Source organism: Petromyzon marinus, unplaced genomic scaffold (genome assembly GCF_048934315.1).
Source record: "Petromyzon marinus isolate PM22_M1 ecotype Great Lakes invasive population unplaced genomic scaffold, UKy_Petmar_22M1.pri1.0 PM_Scaffold_574, whole genome shotgun sequence".
Lineage (NCBI taxonomy): Eukaryota > Metazoa > Chordata > Hyperoartia > Petromyzontiformes > Petromyzontidae > Petromyzon > Petromyzon marinus.
The window spans coordinates 1-20,860 of record NW_027423584.1 but is presented as its reverse complement, the minus strand read 5'-3'; the positions used below and the strand labels follow the sequence as shown (position 1 = coordinate 20,860).

The window sequence follows — 20,860 nt, the reverse complement described above, 5'->3', positions numbered from 1 at the left end:
ACACACAGACACACAGAGACACATAGAGACACACAGAGACACACAGAGACACACAGAGACAGAGACACACAGAGATACATAGAGACACACAGAGACACATAGAGACAGAGACACACAGAGACACATAGAGACACACAGAGACAGAGACACACAGAGACACACAGAGACAGAGACACACAGAGACACACAGAGACACACAGAGACAGAGACACACAGAGACACACAGAGACACATAGAGACACACAGAGACACACAGAGACAGAGACACACAGAGACACACAGAGACACACAGAGACAGAGACACACAGAGACACACAGAGACACAGAGACACAGAGACACCCAGAGACACACAGAGACACGCAGAGATACGCAACCCGTTCACACGTCCCCCCGTGTCTCCCCCCTGTCCCCTGTCCCCCTGTCCCCCCACGTGTCTCACTGTCTTGGCCTGCTGCCACGTGTCTCCACACACGTAGACTCCGTGTCTCCCCCCTGTCCCCACGTGTCTCACATTGTCTTTGCCTGCTGCCACGTGTCTCCCCACACGTAGACTCCGTGTCTCCCCCCTGTCCCCCTGTCCCCACGTGTCTCCCCACACGTAGACTCCGTGTCTCCCCCCTGTCCCCCTGTGTCTCACATTGTCTTAGCCTGCTGCCACGTGTCTCCCCACACGTAGACTCCGTGTCTCCCCCCTGTCCCCCTGTCCCCACGTGTCTCCCCACACGTAGACTCCGTGTCTCCCCCCTGTCCCCCTGTGTCTCACATTGTCTTAGCCTGCTGCCACGTGTCTCCCCACACGTAGACTCCGTGTCTCCCCCCTGTCCCCCTGTCCCCTGTCCCCCTGTCCCCCACGTGTCTCACATTGTCTTGGCCTGCTGCCACGTGTCTCCACACACGTAGACTCCGTGTCTCCCCCCTGTCCCCACGTGTCTCACATTGTCTTAGCCTGCTGCCACGTGTCTCCCCACACGTAGACTCCGTGTCTCCTCCCTGTCCCCCTGTCCCCTGTCCCCTGTCCCCCTGTCCCCACGTGTCTCACATTGTCTTCGCCTGCTGCCACGTGTCTCCCCACACGTAGACTCCGTGTCTCCTTCCTGTCCCCTGTCCCCCCTGTCTCCCCCACGTGTCTCACATTGTCTTCGCCTGCTGCCACGTGTCTCCACACACGTAGACTCCGTGTCTCCCCCCTGTCCCATGTCCCCTGTCCCCCTGTGTCTCACATTGTCTTGACCTGTTGCCACGTGTCTCCACACACGTAGACTCCGTGTCTCCCCCCTGTCCCCACGTGTCTCACATTGTCTTAGCCTGCTGCCACGTGTCTCCCCACACGTAGACTCCGTGTCTCCTCCCTGTCCCCCTGTCCCCACGTGTCTCACATTGTCTTAGCCTGCTGCCACGTGTCTCCACACACGTAGACTCCGTGTCTCCTCCCTGTCCCCTGTCCCCCTGTCCCCACGTGTCTCCCCACACGTAGACTCCGTGTCTCCCCCCTGTCCCCCACGTGTCTCACATTGTCTTAGCCTGCTGCCACGTGTCTCCACACACGTAGACTCCGTGTCTCCTCCCTGTCCCCCCACGTGTCTCACATTGTCTTAGCCTGCTGCCACGTGTCTCCCCACACGTAGACTCCGTGTCTCCTCCCTGTCCCCTGTCTCCCCACGTGTCTCACATTGTCTTTGCCTGCTGCCACGTGTCTCCACACACGTAGACTCCGTGTCTCCTCCCTGTCCCCCTGTCCCCCCTGTACCCACGTGTCTCACATTGTCTTAGCCTGCTGCCACGTGTCTCCACACACGTAGACTCCGTGTCTCCCCACACGTAGACTCCGTGTCTCCTCCCTGTCCCCCTGTCCCCTGTCCCCCTGTCCCCACGTGTCTCACATTGTCTTAGCCTGCTGCCACGTGTCTCCACACACGTAGACTCCGTGTCTCCCCCCTGTCCCCACGTGTCTCACATTGTCTTAGCCTGCTGCCACGTGTCTCCCCACACGTAGACTCCGTGTCTCCTCACGAGGACGGCGTTGGTGTCCGGGTGGACCTCCATGGCGTGTCTCATGGAGCTCTCAAGGTCGACCTCGTGCAAAGTGTTCTCTATCACGGGTACCACCAGAGTGTCGCTGTAGCTACACACACAGAGACACACACAGAGACACACACAGACACACACACACAGACACACACACAGAGACACACACAGAGTGTTCTCTATCACGGGTACCACCAGCGTGTCGCTGTAGCTACACACACAGAGACACACACAGAGACACACACAGAGACACACACACAGAGACACACACAGAGACACACACAGAGTGTTCTCTATCACGGGTACCACCAGCGTGTCGCTGTAGCTACACACACAGAGACACACACAGACACACACACAGACACACAGAGACACACACAGAGACACACACAGACACACACAGAGTGTTCTCTATCACGGGTACCACCAGCGTGTCGCTGTAGCTACACACACAGAGACACACAGAGAGACACACACAGAGACACACACAGAGACACACACAGAGTGTTCTCTATCACGGGTACCACCAGCGTGTCGCTGTAGCTACACACACAGAGACACACACAGACACACACACAGAGACACACACAGAGACACACACAGAGTGTTCTCTATCACGGGTACCACCAGCGTGTCGCTGTAGCTACACACACAGAGACACACACAGAGACACACACAGACACACACACAGACACACACAGAGTGTTCTCTATCACGGGTACCACCAGCGTGTCGCTGTAGCTACACACACAGAGACACACACAGAGACACACACAGACACACACAGAGACACACACAGAGTGTTCTCTATCACGGGTACCACCAGCGTGTCGCTGTAGCTACACACACAGAGACACACAGAGACACACACAGAGACACACAGAGAGACACACACAGAGACACACACAGAGACACACACAGAGTGTTCTCTATCACGGGTACCACCAGCGTGTCGCTGTAGCTACACACACAGAGACACACAGAGAGACACACACAGAGACACACACAGAGACACACACAGAGTGTTCTCTATCACGGGTACCACCAGCGTGTCGCTGTAGCTACACACACAGAGACACACAGAGAGACACACACAGAGACACACACAGAGACACACACAGAGACACACACAGAGTGTTCTCTATCACGGGTACCACCAGCGTGTCGCTGTAGCTACACACACAGAGACACACACAGAGACACACACACAGAGACACACACAGAGACACACACACAGAGACACACACAGAGTGTTCTCTATCACGGGTACCACCAGAGTGTCACTGTAGCTACACACACAGAGACACACACAGAGACACACAGAGACACACACAGAGACACACACAGAGACACACACAGAGACACACACAGAGACACACACAGAGTGTTCTCTATCACGGGTACCACCAGCGTGTCGCTGTAGCTACACACACAGAGACACACACACAGAGACACACACAGAGACACACACAGAGACACACACAGAGTGTTCTCTATCATGGGTACCACCAGCGTGTCGCTGTAGCTACACACACAGAGACACACACAGAGACACACACAGAGACACACACAGAGACACACACAGAGTGTTCTCTATCACGGGTACCACCAGCGTGTCGCTGTAGCTACACACACAGAGACACACACAGAGACACACACAGACACACACAGAGACACACACAGAGACACACACAGAGTGTTCTCTATCACGGGTACCACCAGCGTGTCGCTGTAGCTACACACAGAGACACACACAGAGACACACACAGAGACACACACAGAGTGTTCTCTACCACGTGTACCACCAGCGTGTCGCTGTAGCTACACACACAGAGACACACACAGAGACACACAGAGACACACACAGAGACACACACAGAGACACACACAGAGTGTTCTCTATCACAGGTACCACCAGCATGTCGCTGTAGCTACACACACAGAGACACACAGAGACACACAGAGACACACACAGAGACACACACAGAGACACACACACAGACACACACAGAGACACACACAGAGTGTTCTCTATCACGGGTACCACCAGCATGTCGCTGTAGCTACACACACAGAGACACAGAGACACACACAGAGACACACACAGAGACACACACAGAGACACACACAGAGTGTTCTCTATCACGGGTACCACCAGCGTGTTGCTGTAGCTACACAGAGACACACACAGAGACACACACAGAGTGTTCTCTATCACGGGTACCACCAGAGTGTCACTGTAGCTACACACACAGAGACACACAGAGACACAACAACAACCGCCATTCGCCACTAAGTGGCGGTGACGTCACCACGACGCTTATGCCAGGCCATGTGCACCCTGAGGCCACGTGAAGTGTCGAACGCCCGCTGGCAGGAGGTCACGGGGCAGACCCAGGTGCCACGGGTCGACTGACTGAGATGACTGGCTGATGCACCACCTGTGCCCCCTACTGTGCCAACCTGCTGTGCTTTAGCCACCCGGCGCTCCGCTCGTTGTTCTGAGCGTCGCTCCTCCGCCCTCCGTTGTTGTTGGAGGGCGACTGCCCCCAACTGCCCAGTAGCATCCTTCACGAGCCTCCTCCACAGAGGCCGATCTTGACACCGCTGGTACCAGTCATCGGCAAGTCCACTCAGCTCCACGTCCTCCTGTACCACATCACTCCATCTCTTCTCTAGCCCGTGCCGCGCAAGCTTAGCCCCCTCAATCCGGCCAAACAAAAGCTGTTTCGGCATGCGGTGGCTGGGCATGCGGGCTACATGACCCAGCCATCGCAGCCTTGCCTGCCGGAGGAGCTCACCGATGGGACCCTGCCCAGATCTTTCAAGGATTTGTGAGCTCCTCACACAATCCAGTCTGGTTAAACCCAGGATGGATCGTAGGCAGGCCAGCCTAAATGTTTCCAACCGGCGAAGATGTTCCATTAGGGGGGTCCACGTTTCGCAAGCGTAGAGAAGGGAGGGAATGACCGTGGCCGAGAAGACCTGAAGCTTAGTGCGGAGCGACAGACCAGGTAGCTTCCACACAGCGTTACGCAACCGATGAAAAGATATTGCCGCTCGACTGATTCGGAGTGAGACCTCTGCTGTTAAACTGGAGCCAGTCATAAGCACACTGTCCAGGTATGGGAAACTCTCCACTCTCTCCACAACTGCCCCATCACCGATTGGGAGTTGTGGGGGTGGAGTGTCCGATGGTACAAAATACCCAGGCAGGTGCTTAGTTTTGGTGGGGCTGATGGTAAGGCCCCACCTCTTAGTGGCACGCTCCAGTCTCAGCAGCAGCGTCTCCAACTCCTCCTCTGACTGAGCAGCTATTACCAAATCATCAGCATACATAACGTGGTTGAGCAATAGGGAGCCATCCCTTGACCGCACCCGGGCATCGATTAGCCTCCCATTATATCTGTACCATATGGAGATTCCCCCAGTACAGCTATTGAAGGCTTCACGAACTACGTGGTCAAAATAGATGTTAAATAATGTGGGAGCCAGAGGACATCCCTGTCGCACCCCAAGGTGTACAGGGAATGGCTCTGACTCCCGGCCACGTAGTTTTACCCGGGCCCGCTCACCATCATGAAGGTCCTTAATGATCGTGAGCAGAGGGTCAGGTACTCCAAAAGCACGAAGAACGACCCAGAGCCCAGGCCTACTGATGGTATCATAGGCCTTGACCAGGTCAATAAAGCAGAGATGTAGGTCTTGTTGGAATTCCCTACACCTCTGCTGTAGCAGACAGACAGAAAATATGGCATCTGTGCAGGACCGCCCTTTCCTGAAACCGCATTGGGGCTCCGCAAGCCTCTCCTCAGCGTGCCTGGCAAGGCGATGCTGAATAATCCTTGCCAGGACCTTTCCCGGCACACTGAGGAGTGAGATGCCCCTGTAGTTGTTACAGTCTGTGCGGTCCCCCTTCTTAAAAAGGGGGACCACCAGGGCATCCTTCCAAGCCTGCGGAACCCGTCCAGTGGTCCAGACTGTTGTTATGATTTCATATAGGGCAGTCTGTGCACAAACGCCACCCTCCCTCAGCATTTCGCTTGGGAGATCATCTCTGCCCGCTGCCTTTCCTGGTCTCAGACTCCGGATCGCCTTCAATACTTCCTCAGCAGATGGCACCTCAGCCAGCCACTCACAGGGGGTGACTTCTTCCAATATTTGAGGCACCGCAGCCTCAGCAGGGTCATCCTCACTTTGTGCCACGATGTTTTCCTGGCTGAGGGATTTTCCCTCCCCCAGGACCTCACAGAAATGGTCAGCAAATCTGCGAACCTGTTCCTGGGGGTCGGAGATTGGATCACCGTTTTTCCCCTAATGATGGTAATAGGTGTGGCGCTGCAGGTTACTTTTTTGATGGAGTTAAATAGAGATTTGTGATCACGGGCCACTGAGGCAGACTCCATCTCCTCAGCAACCCGCGACCACCACCCATCCTTGCAGTGCCTCACGGCTCTCCGAACCTCCGAGCGAAGGCTGCGGTAAGCCTCCTCATTCTCTGACGTGGGATTCTGTAGCTGATGACAGTGGGCCTGTCGCTTTTTCTCAACCATCCTGAACACCTCCTCTGTCAGCCAGGGTCTCTGGGGAGGTCTGGACCGCGTACCCAAAGCAGCCATTGCAGCTGCATGAGTCACAGTCCTAAACCTCGCCCATTTACCCTCGACATCAGGAGGAGTCGGGGACGATGCCAATCCCAGCCGCAAGCGATGATGAAATTTTCGCTTGCAACTTTCATCAGATAACTGAGACCAGGCCACTTTATGTTGGAATAGGGTCCTGGGTGTACACCCACCACCGGAGTGGAAGAATGGCAGGCGCATCTTACAGATGACTAGTCGATGGTCAGAGGGCAGATCAGCTCCACGGTAGGTCCTGGTGTCAAGGACATGGGCTCGCATTCGCTGGTTCGTCAATATGTAGTCCAGCAGATGTTCTTGCTTGGACCCGGCATGCATCCATGATGTTGTGTGGATGCGCCGATGCCGGAACAGCGTGTTGGTAATTACAAGCCCATGGGCTGCACAAAAATCTAGCAGCCTCCTACCGTTGTTATTGAGCTGATCTGGACCATGCCCTCCAATCACTCCAGACCAGGTGCCAGTATCATGACCAACTCGGGCATTGAAGTCACCCAACATGATGACTCTATCCCGAGGGGCCACTTTAGCCAGCACCTGTGACAGGAGGTCATAGAAGGCATCTGATTCATTGGCTTTGCCTGCATCCCTCCACGGATGTTCATCTTCGGTGGGGGCATAAGTAACCACGACCACCATTCCTCGCCTCCGGTTGATGGGAAGGCGAGCCCAAAGTAGCCTGGGGCTTACAGCTTCCCACACCTCACCGCCACGCTCCCACGCCCCCTTCATTATTTTGTTCAAAAGAAGACCCACACCCTGTTGTTTGGCAGTCTGCTGCCCCGAGTAGAGGACTGTCCACCCCTCATGGTGGCAGGAGCCAGTGCCGGTCCACCGGACCTCCTGAATGCCGCATAGATCCAGGCGGTACCGGTCCAGCTCCCGACAGAGGAGTGGCAGCCTCTCCTCTGCAGTGAGCGTTCGAACATTCCACATGGCCACCCGTAGTGGCTTTTCGTTGTTTCTGGAGTAGCCCCGAGGGTAGGTATTCAATCTCCTGGCTCCGCCAATTGGGGTTTGGCCAGGAGACGTCACAGACGCCTGGCCCCCCGGGGCCTCCGGCACATGCTTATTAGTTACATATTTCAGTTTCATTCATGGTTTCGTGGTAATTAATTGAAGGTGGAGGGGTTACCAGCCCCTCGCACCCGTCCAGAGCCCCCGTTTAGCCCCTGTGGTGGACACATATGCCATGAAGGGAGGAGCCAATCACAATTGGATCTCCCCCCACAGCACTGTCCACGACAGAGTTGCCCATCCGGCACCGCGAGGAGGTAGGGGGTTGTTTCTACACACACAGAGACACACACAGAGACACACACAGAGACACACACAGAGACACACACAGAGACACAGAGACACACACAGAGACACACACAGAGACACAGAGACACACACACAGAGACACACACACAGAGACACACACAGAGACACACACAGAGACACACACAGAGACACAGAGACACACACAGAGACACATACAGAGACACACACAGAGACACACACAGAGACACACACAGAGACACACACACAGAGACACACACAGACACACACAGAGACACACACACAGAGACACACACAGAGACACACACAGAGACACACACACAGACACACAGACACACAGAGACACACACAGAGACACACACAGTGTTCTCTATCACAGTTACCACCAGCATGTCACTGTAGCTACACACACAGAGACACACACAGAGACACACACAGAGACACACACGGAGACACACACAGAGACACACACAGAGACACACACACAGACACACAGAGACACACACAGAGACACACACACAGAGACACACACAGAGATACACACAGAGACACACACAGAGACACACACAGAGACACACACACAGAGACACACACACACAGACACACTGGAGACCCACGGAGACACACGGAGACACGCTGGAGACTGGTGGTGGTGTGGGTCCCCTTCCCCCCCTCCCCCTCCCCCCCTCACTTCAAGGGGACCCCGTTGGGACCTCCCCTGCGTATCCCCTTGATCATCTCCTGGTTGCGGATGCGGAACTCCGACCCCGGGAATAGGAGCGTGGCGAGCACAGCGGAGACAGAGTGGGTGTGGATCACACAGCCAGCACCTGGGAGACACGGGGAGACACGGGGAGACACGGGGAGACACGGGGAGACATGGGGAGACAGTGGGAGACACGGGGAGACACGGGGAGACAGGGGGAGACACGGGGAGACACGGGGAGACAGTGGGTGTGGATCACGCAGCCAGCACCTGGGAGACACGGGGAGACACGGGGAGACACGCAGGGAGACACGGGGAGACACGGGGACAGTGGGTGTGGATCACACAGCCAGCACCTGGGAGACACGGGGAGACACGGGGAGACACGGGGAGACACGCAGGGAGACACGGGGAGACACGGGGAGACACAGGGAGACAGGGGGAGACACGGGGAGACAGGGGGAGACAGGGGGAGACAGGGGGAGACACGGGGAGACGCGGGGAGACACGGGGAGACAGTGGGTGTGGATCACGCAGCCAGCACCTGAGAGACACAGGGAGACACGGGGAGACACGGGGAGACACGGGGAGACACGGGGAGACAGTGGGTGTGGATCACGCAGCCAGCACCTGGGAGACACGGGGAGACACGGGGAGACACGGGGAGACACGGGGAGACAGTGGGAGACACGGGGAGACACGGGGAGACACGGAGACAGAGTGGGTGTGGATCACGCAGCCAGCACCTGGGAGACACGGGGAGACACGGGGAGACACGGGGAGACAGTGGGAGACACGGGGAGACACGGGGAGACAGGGGGAGACAGAGTGGGTGTGGATCACGCAGCCAGCACCTGGGAGACACGGGGAGACACGGGGAGACACGGGGAGACAAGGGGAGACACGGGGAGACACGGGGAGACAGGGGGAGACAGTGGGTGTGAATCACGCAGCCAGCACCTGGGAGACACGGGGAGACACGGGGAGACACGGGGAGACAGTGGGTGTGGATCACGCAGCCAGCACCTGGGAGACACGGGGAGACACGGGGAGACACGGGGAGACACGGGGAGACACAGGGACACGGGGAGACACGGGGAGACACGGGGAGACAGAGTGGGTGTGGATCACACAGCCAGCACCTGGGAGACACGGGGAGACAGGGGGAGACACGGGGAGACAGTGGGAGACACGGGGAGACACGGGGAGACAGGGGGAGACACGGGGAGACAGAGTGGGTGTGGATCACGCAGCCAGCACCTGGGAGACACGGGGAGACACGGGGAGACACGGGGAGACACGCAGGGAGACACGGGGAGACACGGGGAGACACAGGGAGACAGGGGGAGACACGGGGAGACAGGGGGAGACAGGGGGAGACAGGGGGAGACAGGGGGAGACACGGGGAGACGCGGGGAGACACGGGGAGACAGTGGGTGTGGATCACGCAGCCAGCACCTGGGAGACACGGGGAGACACGGGGAGACACAGAGAGACACGGGGAGACAGAGTGGGTGTGGATCACGCAGCTAGCACCTGGGAGACACGGGGAGACACGGGGAGACAGTGGGAGACACGGGGAGACACGGAGACAGTGGGAGACACGGGGAGACACGGGGAGACACGGAGACAGAGTGGGTGTGGATAACGCAGCCAGCACCTGGGAGACACGGGGAGACACGGGGAGACACGGGGAGACACGGGGAGACAGTGGGAGACACGGGGAGACACGGGGAGACACAGGGGGAGACACGGGGAGACAGGGGGAGACACGGGGACACGGGGAGACACGGAGACAGAGTGGGTGTGGATAACGCAGCCAGCACCTGGGAGACACGGGGAGACACGGGGAGACACGCAGGGAGACACGGGGAGACACGGGGAGACACGGGGAGACACGGGGAGACGCGGGGAGACAGGGGGAGACACGGGGAGACACGGGGAGACATGGGGAGACACGGGGAGACAGTGTGGGTGTGGATCACGCAGCCAGCACCTGGGAGACACGGGGAGACACGGGGAGACACGGGGAGACGCGGGGAGACACGGGGAGACACGGGGAGACAGTGGGAGACACGGGGAGACAGTGGGAGACACGGGGAGACACGGGGAGACAGGGGGAGACACGGGGATACACGGGGAGACACGGGGAGACAGTGGGTGTGGATCACGCAGCCAGCACCTGGGAGACACGGGGAGACACGGGGAGACACAGAGAGACACGGGGAGACAGAGTGGGTGTGGATCACGCAGCTAGCACCTGGGAGACACGGGGAGACACGGGGAGACAGTGGGAGACACGGGGAGACACGGAGACAGTGGGAGACACGGGGAGACACGGGGAGACACGGAGACAGAGTGGGTGTGGATAACGCAGCCAGCACCTGGGAGACACGGGGAGACACGGGGAGACACGGGGAGACACGGGGAGACAGTGGGAGACACGGGGAGACACGGGGAGACACAGGGGGAGACACGGGGAGACAGGGGGAGACACGGGGACACGGGGAGATACGGAGACAGAGTGGGTGTGGATAACGCAGCCAGCACCTGGGAGACACGGGGAGACACGGGGAGACACGCAGGGAGACACGGGGAGACACGGGGAGACACGGGGAGACACGGGGAGACACGGGGAGACGCGGGGAGACAGGGGGAGACACGGGGAGACACGGGGAGACATGGGGAGACACGGGGAGACACGGGGAGACAGTGTGGGTGTGGATCACGCAGCCAGCACCTGGGAGACACGGGGAGACACGGGGAGACACGGGGAGACGCGGGGAGACACGGGGAGACACGGGGAGACAGTGGGAGACACGGGGAGACAGTGGGAGACACGGGGAGACACGGGGAGACAGGGGGAGACACGGGGAGACACGGGGAGACACGGGGAGACAGAGTGGGTGTGGATCACGCAGCCAGCACCTGGGAGACACGGGGAGACACGGGGAGACATGGGGAGACACGGGGAGACACGGGGAGACACAGGGGGAGACACGAGGAGATAGGGGGAGACACGGGGACACGGGGAGAAACGGAGACAGAGTGGGTGTGGATAACGCAGCCAGCACCTGGGAGACACGGGGAGACACGGGGAGACACGCAGGGAGACACGCAGGGAGACACGGGGAGACACGGGGAGACACGGGGAGACGCGGGGAGACAGGGGGAGACACGGGGAGACACGGGGAGACATGGGGGGACACGGGGAGACACGGGGAGACAGGGGGAGACACGGGGAGACACGGGGAGACACGGAGACAGAGTGGGTGTGGATCACGCAGCCAGCACCTGGGAGACACGGGGAGACACGGGGAGACACGGGGAGACACGGGGAGACGCGGGGAGACACGGGGAGACACAGGGAGACACGGGGAGACACGGGGAGACAGGGGGAGACGCGGGGAGACACGGGGAGACAGGGGGAGACGCGGGGAGACACAGTGGGTGTGAATCACGCAGCTAGCACCTGGGAGACACGGGGAGACAAGCAGGGAGACAGGGGGAGACACGGGGAGACACGGGGAGACACGGGGAGACACGGGAGACACGGGGAGACACGGGGAGACAGTGGGTGTGGATCACGCAGCCAGCACCTGGGAGACACGGGGAGACACGGGGAGACAGTGGGAGACACGGGGAGACACGGGGAGACAGGGGGAGACACGGGGAGACACGGGGAGACACGGGGAGACAGTGGGAGACACAGGGAGACAGAGTGGGTGTGGATCACGCAGCCAGCACCTGGGAGACACGGGGAGACACGGGGAGACACGGGGAGACACGGGGAGACACAGGGAGACAGGGGGAGACACGGGGAGACACGGGGAGACACGGGGAGACACGGGGAGACAGTGGGTGTGGATCACGCAGCCAGCACCTGGGAGACACGGTGAGACACGGGGAGACACGGGGAGACACAGAGAGACACAGAGAGACACGGGGAGACAGGGGGAGACGCGGGGAGACACGGGGAGACACGGGAAGACAGCGGAGACATGGGGAGATACGGGGAGACAGTATCCCCACGTGTCTCCGCGTGTCTCACCGCGCGTGTCTCTGTGTGTCCCCGCGTGTCTCTGCGTGTCTCAGTGTCTCTCCGTGTGTCTCTGTGTGTCTCTACGTGTCTCTGTGTGTCTCTATGTGTCTCTGTGTGTCTCTGTGTGTCTCTGTGCGTCTCTGTGTCCCTGTGTGTCTCTGTGTGTCTCTGTGTCTGTGTGTCTCTGTGTCTGTGTGTCTCTGTCTGTGTCTCTGTGTGTCTCTGTGTCTCACCACGCATGCTGTATGCCAGCATGAAGAGCGGTGCGCACTGACTCAGGGTCTCCTCCCCTGTGTCTGTGTCTCTCTGTGTCTCTGTGTCTCTGTGTGTCTGTGTGTCTCTGTGTGTCTCTGTGTGTCTCTGTCTCTGTGTGTCTCTGTCTGTGTCTCCGTGTCTCTCTCACCACGTGTGCTGTATGCCAGCATGAAGAGCGGTGCGCACTGACTCAGGGTCTCCTCCCCTGTGTCTCTGTGTCTCTGTGTGTCTGTGTCTCTGTGTGTCTCTGTGTGTCTGTGTCTCTGTGTCTGTGTCTCTGTGTGTGTCTGTGTGTCTCTGTGTGTCTGTGTGTCTCTCTCTGTCTCTGTGTGTGTCTCTGTGTGTTTCTGTGTTTCTGTGTCTCTGTGTGTGTCTCTGTGTGTCTCTGTGTGTCTCTCTCTGTCTCTGTGTGTGTCTCTGTGTGTCTCTGTGTGTCTCTGTGTGTGTCTGTGTGTGTCTGTGTGTCTCTGTGTCTCTGTGTGTCTCTGTGTGTCTGTGTGTCTCTCTCTGTCTCTGTGTGTGTCTCTGTGTGTTTCTGTGTCTCTGTGTGTGTCTCTGTGTGTCTCTGTGTGTCTGTGTGTCTCTCTCTGTCTCTGTGTGTGTCTCTGTGTGTCTCTGTCTCTGTGTGTGTCTGTGTGTCTCTGTCTCTGTGTGTCTCTGTGTGTGTCTCTGTGTGTCTGTCTGTGTGTCTCTGTGTGTCTCACCACGCATGCTGTATGCCAGCATGAAGAGCGGTGCGCACTGACTCAGGGTCTCCTCCCCTGTGTCTGTGTCTCTGTGTGTCTCTCTGTGTGTCTCTGTGTGTGTCTCTGTGTGTCTCTGTGTGTGTCTCTGTGTGTCTCTGTGTCTCTGTGTCTCACCACGCATGCTGTATGCCAGCATGAAGAGCGGTGCACACTGACTCAGGGTCTCCTCCCCTGTGTCTGTGTCTCTGTGTGTCTCTCTGTGTGTCTCTGTGTCTCTGTGTGTGTCTCTGTGTGTCTCTGTGTGTCTCTGTGTCTCTCTGTGTCTCACCACGCATGCTGTATGCCAGCATGAAGAGCGGTGCGCACTGACTCAGGGTCTCCTCCCCTGTGTCTCTGTGTCTCTGTGTGTCTCTGTGTGTGTGTGTCTCTGTGTGTGTCTGTGTGTGTCTCTGTGTGTCTCTGTGTGTCTCTGTGTGTCTCTCTGTGTCTCTCTGTGTCTCTGTGTGTGTCTCTGTGTGTGTCTCTGTGTGTGTCTCTGTGTGTCTCTGTCTCTGTGTGTCTCTGTGTGTCTCTGTGTCTCTGTGTGTGTCTCTGTGTGTCTCTGTGTGTCTCTGTGTCTCTCTGTGTCTCACCACGCATGCTGTATGCCAGCATGAAGAGCGGTGCGCACTGACTCAGGGTCTCCTCCCCTGTGTCTGTGTCTCTGTGTGTCTCTCTGTGTGTCTCTGTGTGTGTCTCTGTGTGTCTCTGTGTGTCTCTGTGTCTCTCTGTGTCTCACCACGCATGCTGTATGCCAGCATGAAGAGCGGTGCGCACTGACTCAGGGTGAGTGGCGCCAAGGGGGCCGAGACCACACAGCCCGCAGAGTCGAGCTCAAACACGTCGCTAGGCTGGGGAGACACGCGGGGGAGACACGGGGGAGACACGCGGAGACACGCGGAGACACGCAGGGAGACACGCGGGGTGAGACACGGGGGAGACACGCGGAGACACGCGGGGTGAGACACGGGGGAGACACGCGGAGACACGCGGGGTGAGACACGGAGACACGCGGGGAGACACGTGGGGGAGACACGCGGGGAGACACGCGGGGTGAGACACGCGGGGTGAGACACGGGGGAGACACGGGAGAGACACGGGGGGAGACACGCGGGGTGAGACACGGAGACACGCGGGGAGACACGTGGGGGAGACACGCGGGGAGACACGCGGGGTGAGACACGCGGGGTGAGACACGGAGACACGGGGGAGACACGGGAGAGACACGGGGGGAGACACGCGGGGTGAGACACGTGAGCGGTGAGTGGATTCATGAATGATTGTCCAGGAGGTGAGCGAGCTGGTGAGTGAGTTAGCTGGTGAGCGAGCTGGTGAGTTAGCTGGTGAGCTGGTGAGCGAGCTGGTGAGCTGGTGAGCGAGCTGGTGAGCGAGTGAGCTGGTGAGTTAGTTGGTGAGCTGGTGAGTTAGCTGGTGAGCTGGTGAGCGAGCTGGTGAGTGAGTGAGCTGGTGAGCTGGTGAGCGAGCTGGTGAGCGAGCTGGTGAGTGAGTGAGCTGGTGAGCGAGCTGGTGAGTGAGTGAGCTGGTGAGCGAGCTGGTGAGTGAGTGAACTGGTGAGTTAGCTGGTGAGTTAGCTGGTGAGCTGGTGAGCGAGCTGGTGAGCGAGCTGGTGAGTTAGCTGGTGAGCTGGTGAGCGAGCTGGTGAGTTAGCTGGTGAGCTGGTGAGCGAGCTGGTGAGTGAGTTAGCTGGTGAGCTGGTGAGCTGGTGAGTGAGCTGGTGAGTGAGCGAGTTGGTGAGCGAGCTGGTGAGCTGGTGAGCGAGCTGGTGAGTTAGCTGGTGAGCTGGTGAGCGAGCTGGTGAGTTAGCTGGTGAGCTGGTGAGCGAGCTGGTGAGTTAGCTGGTGAGCGAGCTGGTGAGTGAGCTGGTGAGCGAGCTGGTGAGTTAGCTGGTGAGCGAGCTGGTGAGTTAGCTGGTGAGCGAGTTGGTGAGCTGGTGAGCGAGCTGGTGAGTTAGCTGGTGAGCTGGTGAGCGAGCTGGTGAGCTGGTGAGTTAGCTGGTGAGTTAGCTGGTGAGCTGGTGAGTTAGCTGGTGAGTGAGCTGGTGAGTTAGCTGGTGAGCGAGCTGGTGAGTTAGCTGGTGAGCGAGCTGGTGAGCGAGCTGATGAGTGAGCTGGTGAGTTAGCTTGTGAGTGAGCTGGTGAGTTAGCTGGTGAGTTAGCTGGTGAGCGAGCTGGTGAGCGAGCTGGTGAGTGAGTGAGCTGGTGAGTGAGCTGGTGAGCGAGTTGGTGAGTTAGCTGGTGAGCTGGTGAGCGAGCTGGTGAGCGAGCTGGTGAGTGAGCTGGTGAGTGAGCTGGTGAGTTAGCTGGTGAGTTAGCTGGTGAGTTAGCTGGTGAGCTGGTGAGCGAGCTGGTGAGCGAGCTGGTGAGTGAGCTGGTGAGTGAGCTGGTGAGTTAGCTGGTGAGCTGGTGAGCGAGCTGGTGAGCGAGCTGGTGAGCTGGTGAAAGAGCTGGTGAGCGAGCTGGTGAGCTGGTGAGCGAGCTGGTGAGTGAGTTGGTGAGCTGGTGAGCGAGCTGGTGAGCGAGCTGGTGAGCTGGTGAGCGAGCTGGTGAGTGAGCTGGTGAGCTGGTGAGTTAGCTGGTGAGTTAGCTGGTGAGCGAGCTGGTGAGTGAGCTGGTGAGCTGGTGAGCGAGCTGGTGAGCGAGCTGGTGAGTTAGCTGGTGAGCTGGTGAGTTAGCTGGTGAGCTGGTGAGCGAGCTGGTGAGTTATCTGGTGAGCTGGTGAGTAAGCTGGTGAGTGAGCTGGTGAGCGAGCTGGTGAGTTAGCTGGTGAGCTGGTGAGCGAGCTGGTGAGTTAGCTGGTGAGCTGGTGAGCGAGCTGGTGAGCGAGCTGGTGAGCTGGTGAGCGAGCTGGTGAGTTAGCTGGTGAGCGAGCTGGTGAGCGAGCTGGTGAGTGAGTGAGCTGGTGAGTTAGCTGGTGAGTGAGTTAGCTGGTGAGTGAGTTAGCTGGTGAGTTAGCTGGTGAGTTAGCTGGTGAGTGAGTTGGTGAGTTAGCTGGTGAGTGAGTTAGCTGGTGAGCTGGTGAGCGAGCTGGTGAGTGAGTGAGCTGGTGAGTTAGCTGGTGAGCGAGCTGGTGAGCTGGTGAGTGAGCTGGTGAGCGAGCTGGTGAGTGAGTGAGCTGGTGAGTTAGCTGGTGAGTGAGCTGGTGAGCGAGCTGGTGAGCGAGCTGGTGAGTGAGTGGGCTAGTGAGTGAGCTGGTGAGCGAGCTGGTGAGTTAGCTGGTGAGCTGGTGAGCGAGCTGGTGAGTTAGCTGGTGAGCTGGTGAGTGAGCTGGTGAGTGAGTGAGCTGGTGAGTTAGATGGTGAGTGAGCTGGTGAGCGAGCTGGTGAGTTAGCTGGTGAGTTAGATGGTGAGCTGGTAAGTGAGTGAGCTGGTGAGTTAGCTGGTGAGTGAGCTGGTGAGCGAGCTGGTGAGTTAGTTGGTGAGTTAGATGGTGGGCTGGTGAGTGAGTGAGCTGGTGAGGTAGCTGGTGAGTGAGCTGGTGAGCGAGCTGGTGAGCGAGCTGGTGAGTGAGTGAGCTGGTGAGTGAGCTGGTGAGCGAGTTGGTGAGTTAGCTGGTGAGCTGGTGAGCTGGAGAGCGAGCTGGTGAGCGAGCTGGTGAGTGAGCTGGTGAGTTAGCTGGTGAGTGAGCTGGTGAGTTAGCTGGTGAGTTAGCTGGTGAGCGAGCTGGTGAGTGAGCTGGTGAGTTAGCTGGTGAGCGAGCTGGTGAGTTAGCTGGTGAGCTGGTGAGTTAGCTGGTGAGTTAGCTGGTGAGCTGGTGAGTTAGCTGGTGAGCTGGTGAGTTAGCTGTTGAGCTGGTGAGCGAGCTGGTGAGCGAGCCGGTGAGCTGGTGAGCGAGCTGGTGAGTGAGTGAGCTAGTGAGTTAGCTGGTGAGCTGGTGAGCGAGCTGGTGAGCTGGTGAGCGAGCTGGTGAGTGAGCTGGTGAGTTAGCTGGTGAGCGAGCTGGTGAGTTAGCTGGTGAGCTGGTGAGCGAGCTAGTGAGTTAGCTGGTGAGCTGGTGAGTGAGCTGGTGAGTTAGCTGGTGAGCTGGTGAGTGAGCTAGTGAGTTAGCTGGTGAGCTGGTGAGTGAGCTAGTGAGTTAGCTGGTGAGCTGGTGAGCGAGCTGGTGAGCTGGTGAGCGAGCTGGTGAGCGAGCTGGTGAGTGAGCTGGTGAGTTAGCTGGTGAGCGAGCTGGTGAGCTGGTGAGCGAGCTGGTGAGCTGGTGAGCGAGCTGGTGAGCGAGCTGGTGAGCTGTTGAGTGAGCTGGTGAGTGAGCTGGTGAGTTAGCTGGTGAGCGAGCTGGTGAGCTGGTGAGCGAGCTGGTGAGCGAACTGGTGAGTTAGCTGGTGAGCTGGTGAGCGAGCCTGGTGAGTGAGTGAGCTGGTGAGTTAGCTGGTGAGCTGGTGAGCGAGCTGGTGAGTGAGTTAGCTGGTGAGCTGGTGAGTTAGCTGGTGAGCTGGTGAGCGAGCTGGTGAGTGAGCGAGCTGGTGAGCGAGCTGGTGAGCTGGTGAGCGAGCTGGTGAGCGATGAATCTGTACCTTGATTCGCTCTTTCTGTACGCCAGAGGGCGCCATGTAGATCTTGTCCCTGCATCACAAAGACAAAGATCCCCCGGGTAGCCTCAGCAGCAGCAGCAGTCAGCGTACAACACCCGCTGTCTGTCCCTGCACCTAGCCTGGCACACCCCCCCCCCCCCCCCCCCCCCCGTGTCTCCCCCGTGTCTCACCACGTGTCTCACCACGTGTCTCTCCCCGTGTCTCCTCTCGTGTCTCCCTGCGTGTCTCACCCGTGTCTCCCCATGTCTCACCCGTGTCTCTCCCCGTGTCTCCTGCGTGTCTCCCTGCGTGTCTCCCCTGTGTCTCCCCAGTGTCTCCCCCGTGTCTCCCCGTCTCTCCCCCGTGTCTCACCCCGTGTCTCCCCATGTCTCACCCCGTGTCTCCTCTCGTGTCTCTCCCCGTGTCTCCCTGCGTATCTCACCCCGTGTCTCCCCGTGTCTCACCCGTGTCTCCCCCGTGTCTCCCTGCGTATCTCACCCGTGTCTCCCCGTGTGTCTCACCCCGTGTCTCCCTGCGTGTCTCCCTGCGTGTCTCCCCGTGTGTCTCACCCGTGTCTCCCTGCGTGTCTCCCTGCGTGTCTCCCCGTGTGTCTCCCCGTGTGTCTCCCCCCGTGTCTCCCCCCGTGTCTCCCCACGTCTCCCCCGTGTCTCCCCGCGTGTCTCCCCCGTGTCTCCCCCGTCTCCCTGCGTGTCTCACCCGTGTCTCCCCACGTGTCTCCCCGTGTCTCCCCCCGTGTCTCACCACGTGTCTCCCCGTGTCTCCCTGCGTGTCTCACCCGTGTCTCCCCCCCCCCGTGTCTCCCCCGTGTCTCCCTGCGTGTCTCACCCGTGTCTCACCCGTGTCTCACCCGTGTCTCCCCGTGTCTCACCCCGTGTCTCCCTGCGTCTCCCCCGTGTCTCCCCGTGTCCTCACCCCGTGTCTCCCCGTGTCTCCTCCGTGTCTCCCCCGTGTCTCACCCCGTGTCTCCCCGTGTCTCCCCCGTGTCTCCCCTGTGTATCCCCCGTGTCTCCCTGCGTGTCTCACCCGTGTCTCTCCCCGTGTCTCACCCCGTGTCTCCCTGCGTATCTCACCCCATGTCTCCCAGTGTCTCCCCCCGGTCCTCCCCGTGTCTCCCCGTGTCTCCCCTGCGTGTCTCACCCCGTGTCTCCCCGTGTCTCCCCGCGTCTCCCCGTGTCTCACCACGTGTCTCCCCGTGTCTCCCCCGTGTCTCCACCCCCCTCACCCCGTGTCTCCCGCGTCTCCCGTGTCTCACCACGTGTCTCCCCCGTGTCTCCCCCGTGTCTCCCCGTGTATCACCACGTGTCTCCCGTGTCTCCCCGGTGTCTCCCCGTGTCTCCCTGCGTGTCTCACCCCGTGTCTCCCCGTGTCTCCCCGTGTCTCACCACGTGTCTCCCCGTGTCTCCCCGTGTCTCCCCTGTGTCTCCCCCGTGTCCCCTCGTGTCTCCCCCGTGTCTCCCCGTGTCTCCCCCCTGTCTCCCCGTGTGTCTCCCCGTGTCTCCCCCCGTGTCTCCCCGTGTCTCTCCCCGTGTCTCACCACGTGTCTCCACGTGTCTCCCCGTGTCTCACCCCGTGTCTCCCCGTGTCTCACTGTGTCTCCCCGTGTCTCCCCGTGTCTCCCCGTGTCTCCCGTGTCTCCCCCGTGTCTCCCGTGTCTCCCCGTGTCTCCCTGCGTGTCTCACCCCGTGTCTCCCGTGTCTCCCCCGTGTCTCCCCGTGTCTCCCCCGTGTCTCCCCGTGTCTCCCCGTGTCTCCCTGCGTGTCTCACCCGTGTCTCTCCCCGTGTCTCACCCCGTGTCTCCCTGCGTCTCCCCCGTGTCTCCCCGTGTCTCACCCCGTGTCTCCCCCGTGTCTCCTCCGTGTCTCCCCCGTGTCTCACCCCGTGTCTCCCCGTGTCTCCCCCGTGTCTCCCCTGTGTATCCCCCGTGTCTCCCCCGTGTCTCCCGTGTCTCCCCCGTGTCTCCCCGTGTCTCCCCCGTGTCTCCCCGTGTCTCCCCCGTGTCTCCCTGCGTGTCTCACCCCGTGTCTCTCCCCGTGTCTCCCCCGTGTCTCCCTGCGTGTCTCACCCGCGTCTGATCGAGACGCCGCCACCAGTACCCGTGGCCCAGCCCAGGTGGTAGAGCAGGCGACACAGGTCGCGGATCAACGCGCGGGGCTCATCATCATCCACCTCATCATCCACCACCTCCACCTCATCATCATCATCCTTGACGAGTCTCGCCAGAGACTTCTCCGCCTGCTGCTCGCTCATGATGCCGCCTCTGTGTCTCTGTGTGTCTGTGTGTGTGTCTCCCTGTCTGTGTGTGTCTCCCTGTGTCTCTGTGTGTGTCTGTGTCTCTGTGTGTGTGTGTGTCTCTGTCTCCCTGTCTGTGTGTGTCTCCCTGTGTCTCTGTGTGTGTCTGTGTCTCTCTCTCTGTGTGTGTCTCTGTCTGTGTGTGTCTCTCTCTGTGTGTCTCTCTCTGTGTCTCTCTGTGTCTGTGTCTCTCTCTGTGTCTCTCTGTGTGTCTCTCTTTGTCCGTGTCTCTGTCTGTGTCTCTCTGTCTCTCTCTGTGTGTCTGTGTCTCTCTGTGTCTGTGTCTCTCTCTCTGTGTCTCTCTGTTGTCTGTCTCCACACGTGCTACCCAACCCCTGCTTTTG

The 20,860-nt window shown here is 59.3% G+C and overlaps 1 protein-coding gene across 3 annotated transcripts in view; it reads right to left on the bottom strand.

Annotated features, from left to right (window-relative positions):
- LOC116937740 (methylthioribulose-1-phosphate dehydratase) overlaps positions 1-20,854 on the bottom strand; it is a 30,752-nt gene extending 9,898 nt beyond the window's left edge. The window contains exons 1-5 of one of the 3 annotated variants that reach the window (XM_076064648.1): positions 20,290-20,854; positions 18,210-18,258; positions 14,418-14,529; positions 8,642-8,780; positions 1,956-2,123 (exon numbers count right to left, since the gene is read on the bottom strand). In XM_076064648.1, the coding sequence (XP_075920763.1) occupies positions 1,956-2,123; positions 8,642-8,780; positions 14,418-14,529; positions 18,210-18,258; positions 20,290-20,474 (653 nt within the window). In that variant the 5' untranslated portion in view covers positions 20,475-20,854. The other 2 variants (XM_076064650.1, XM_076064649.1) reach the window with 2 other exon arrangements.
- Between the last annotated feature and the right edge of the window lie 6 nt (positions 20,855-20,860).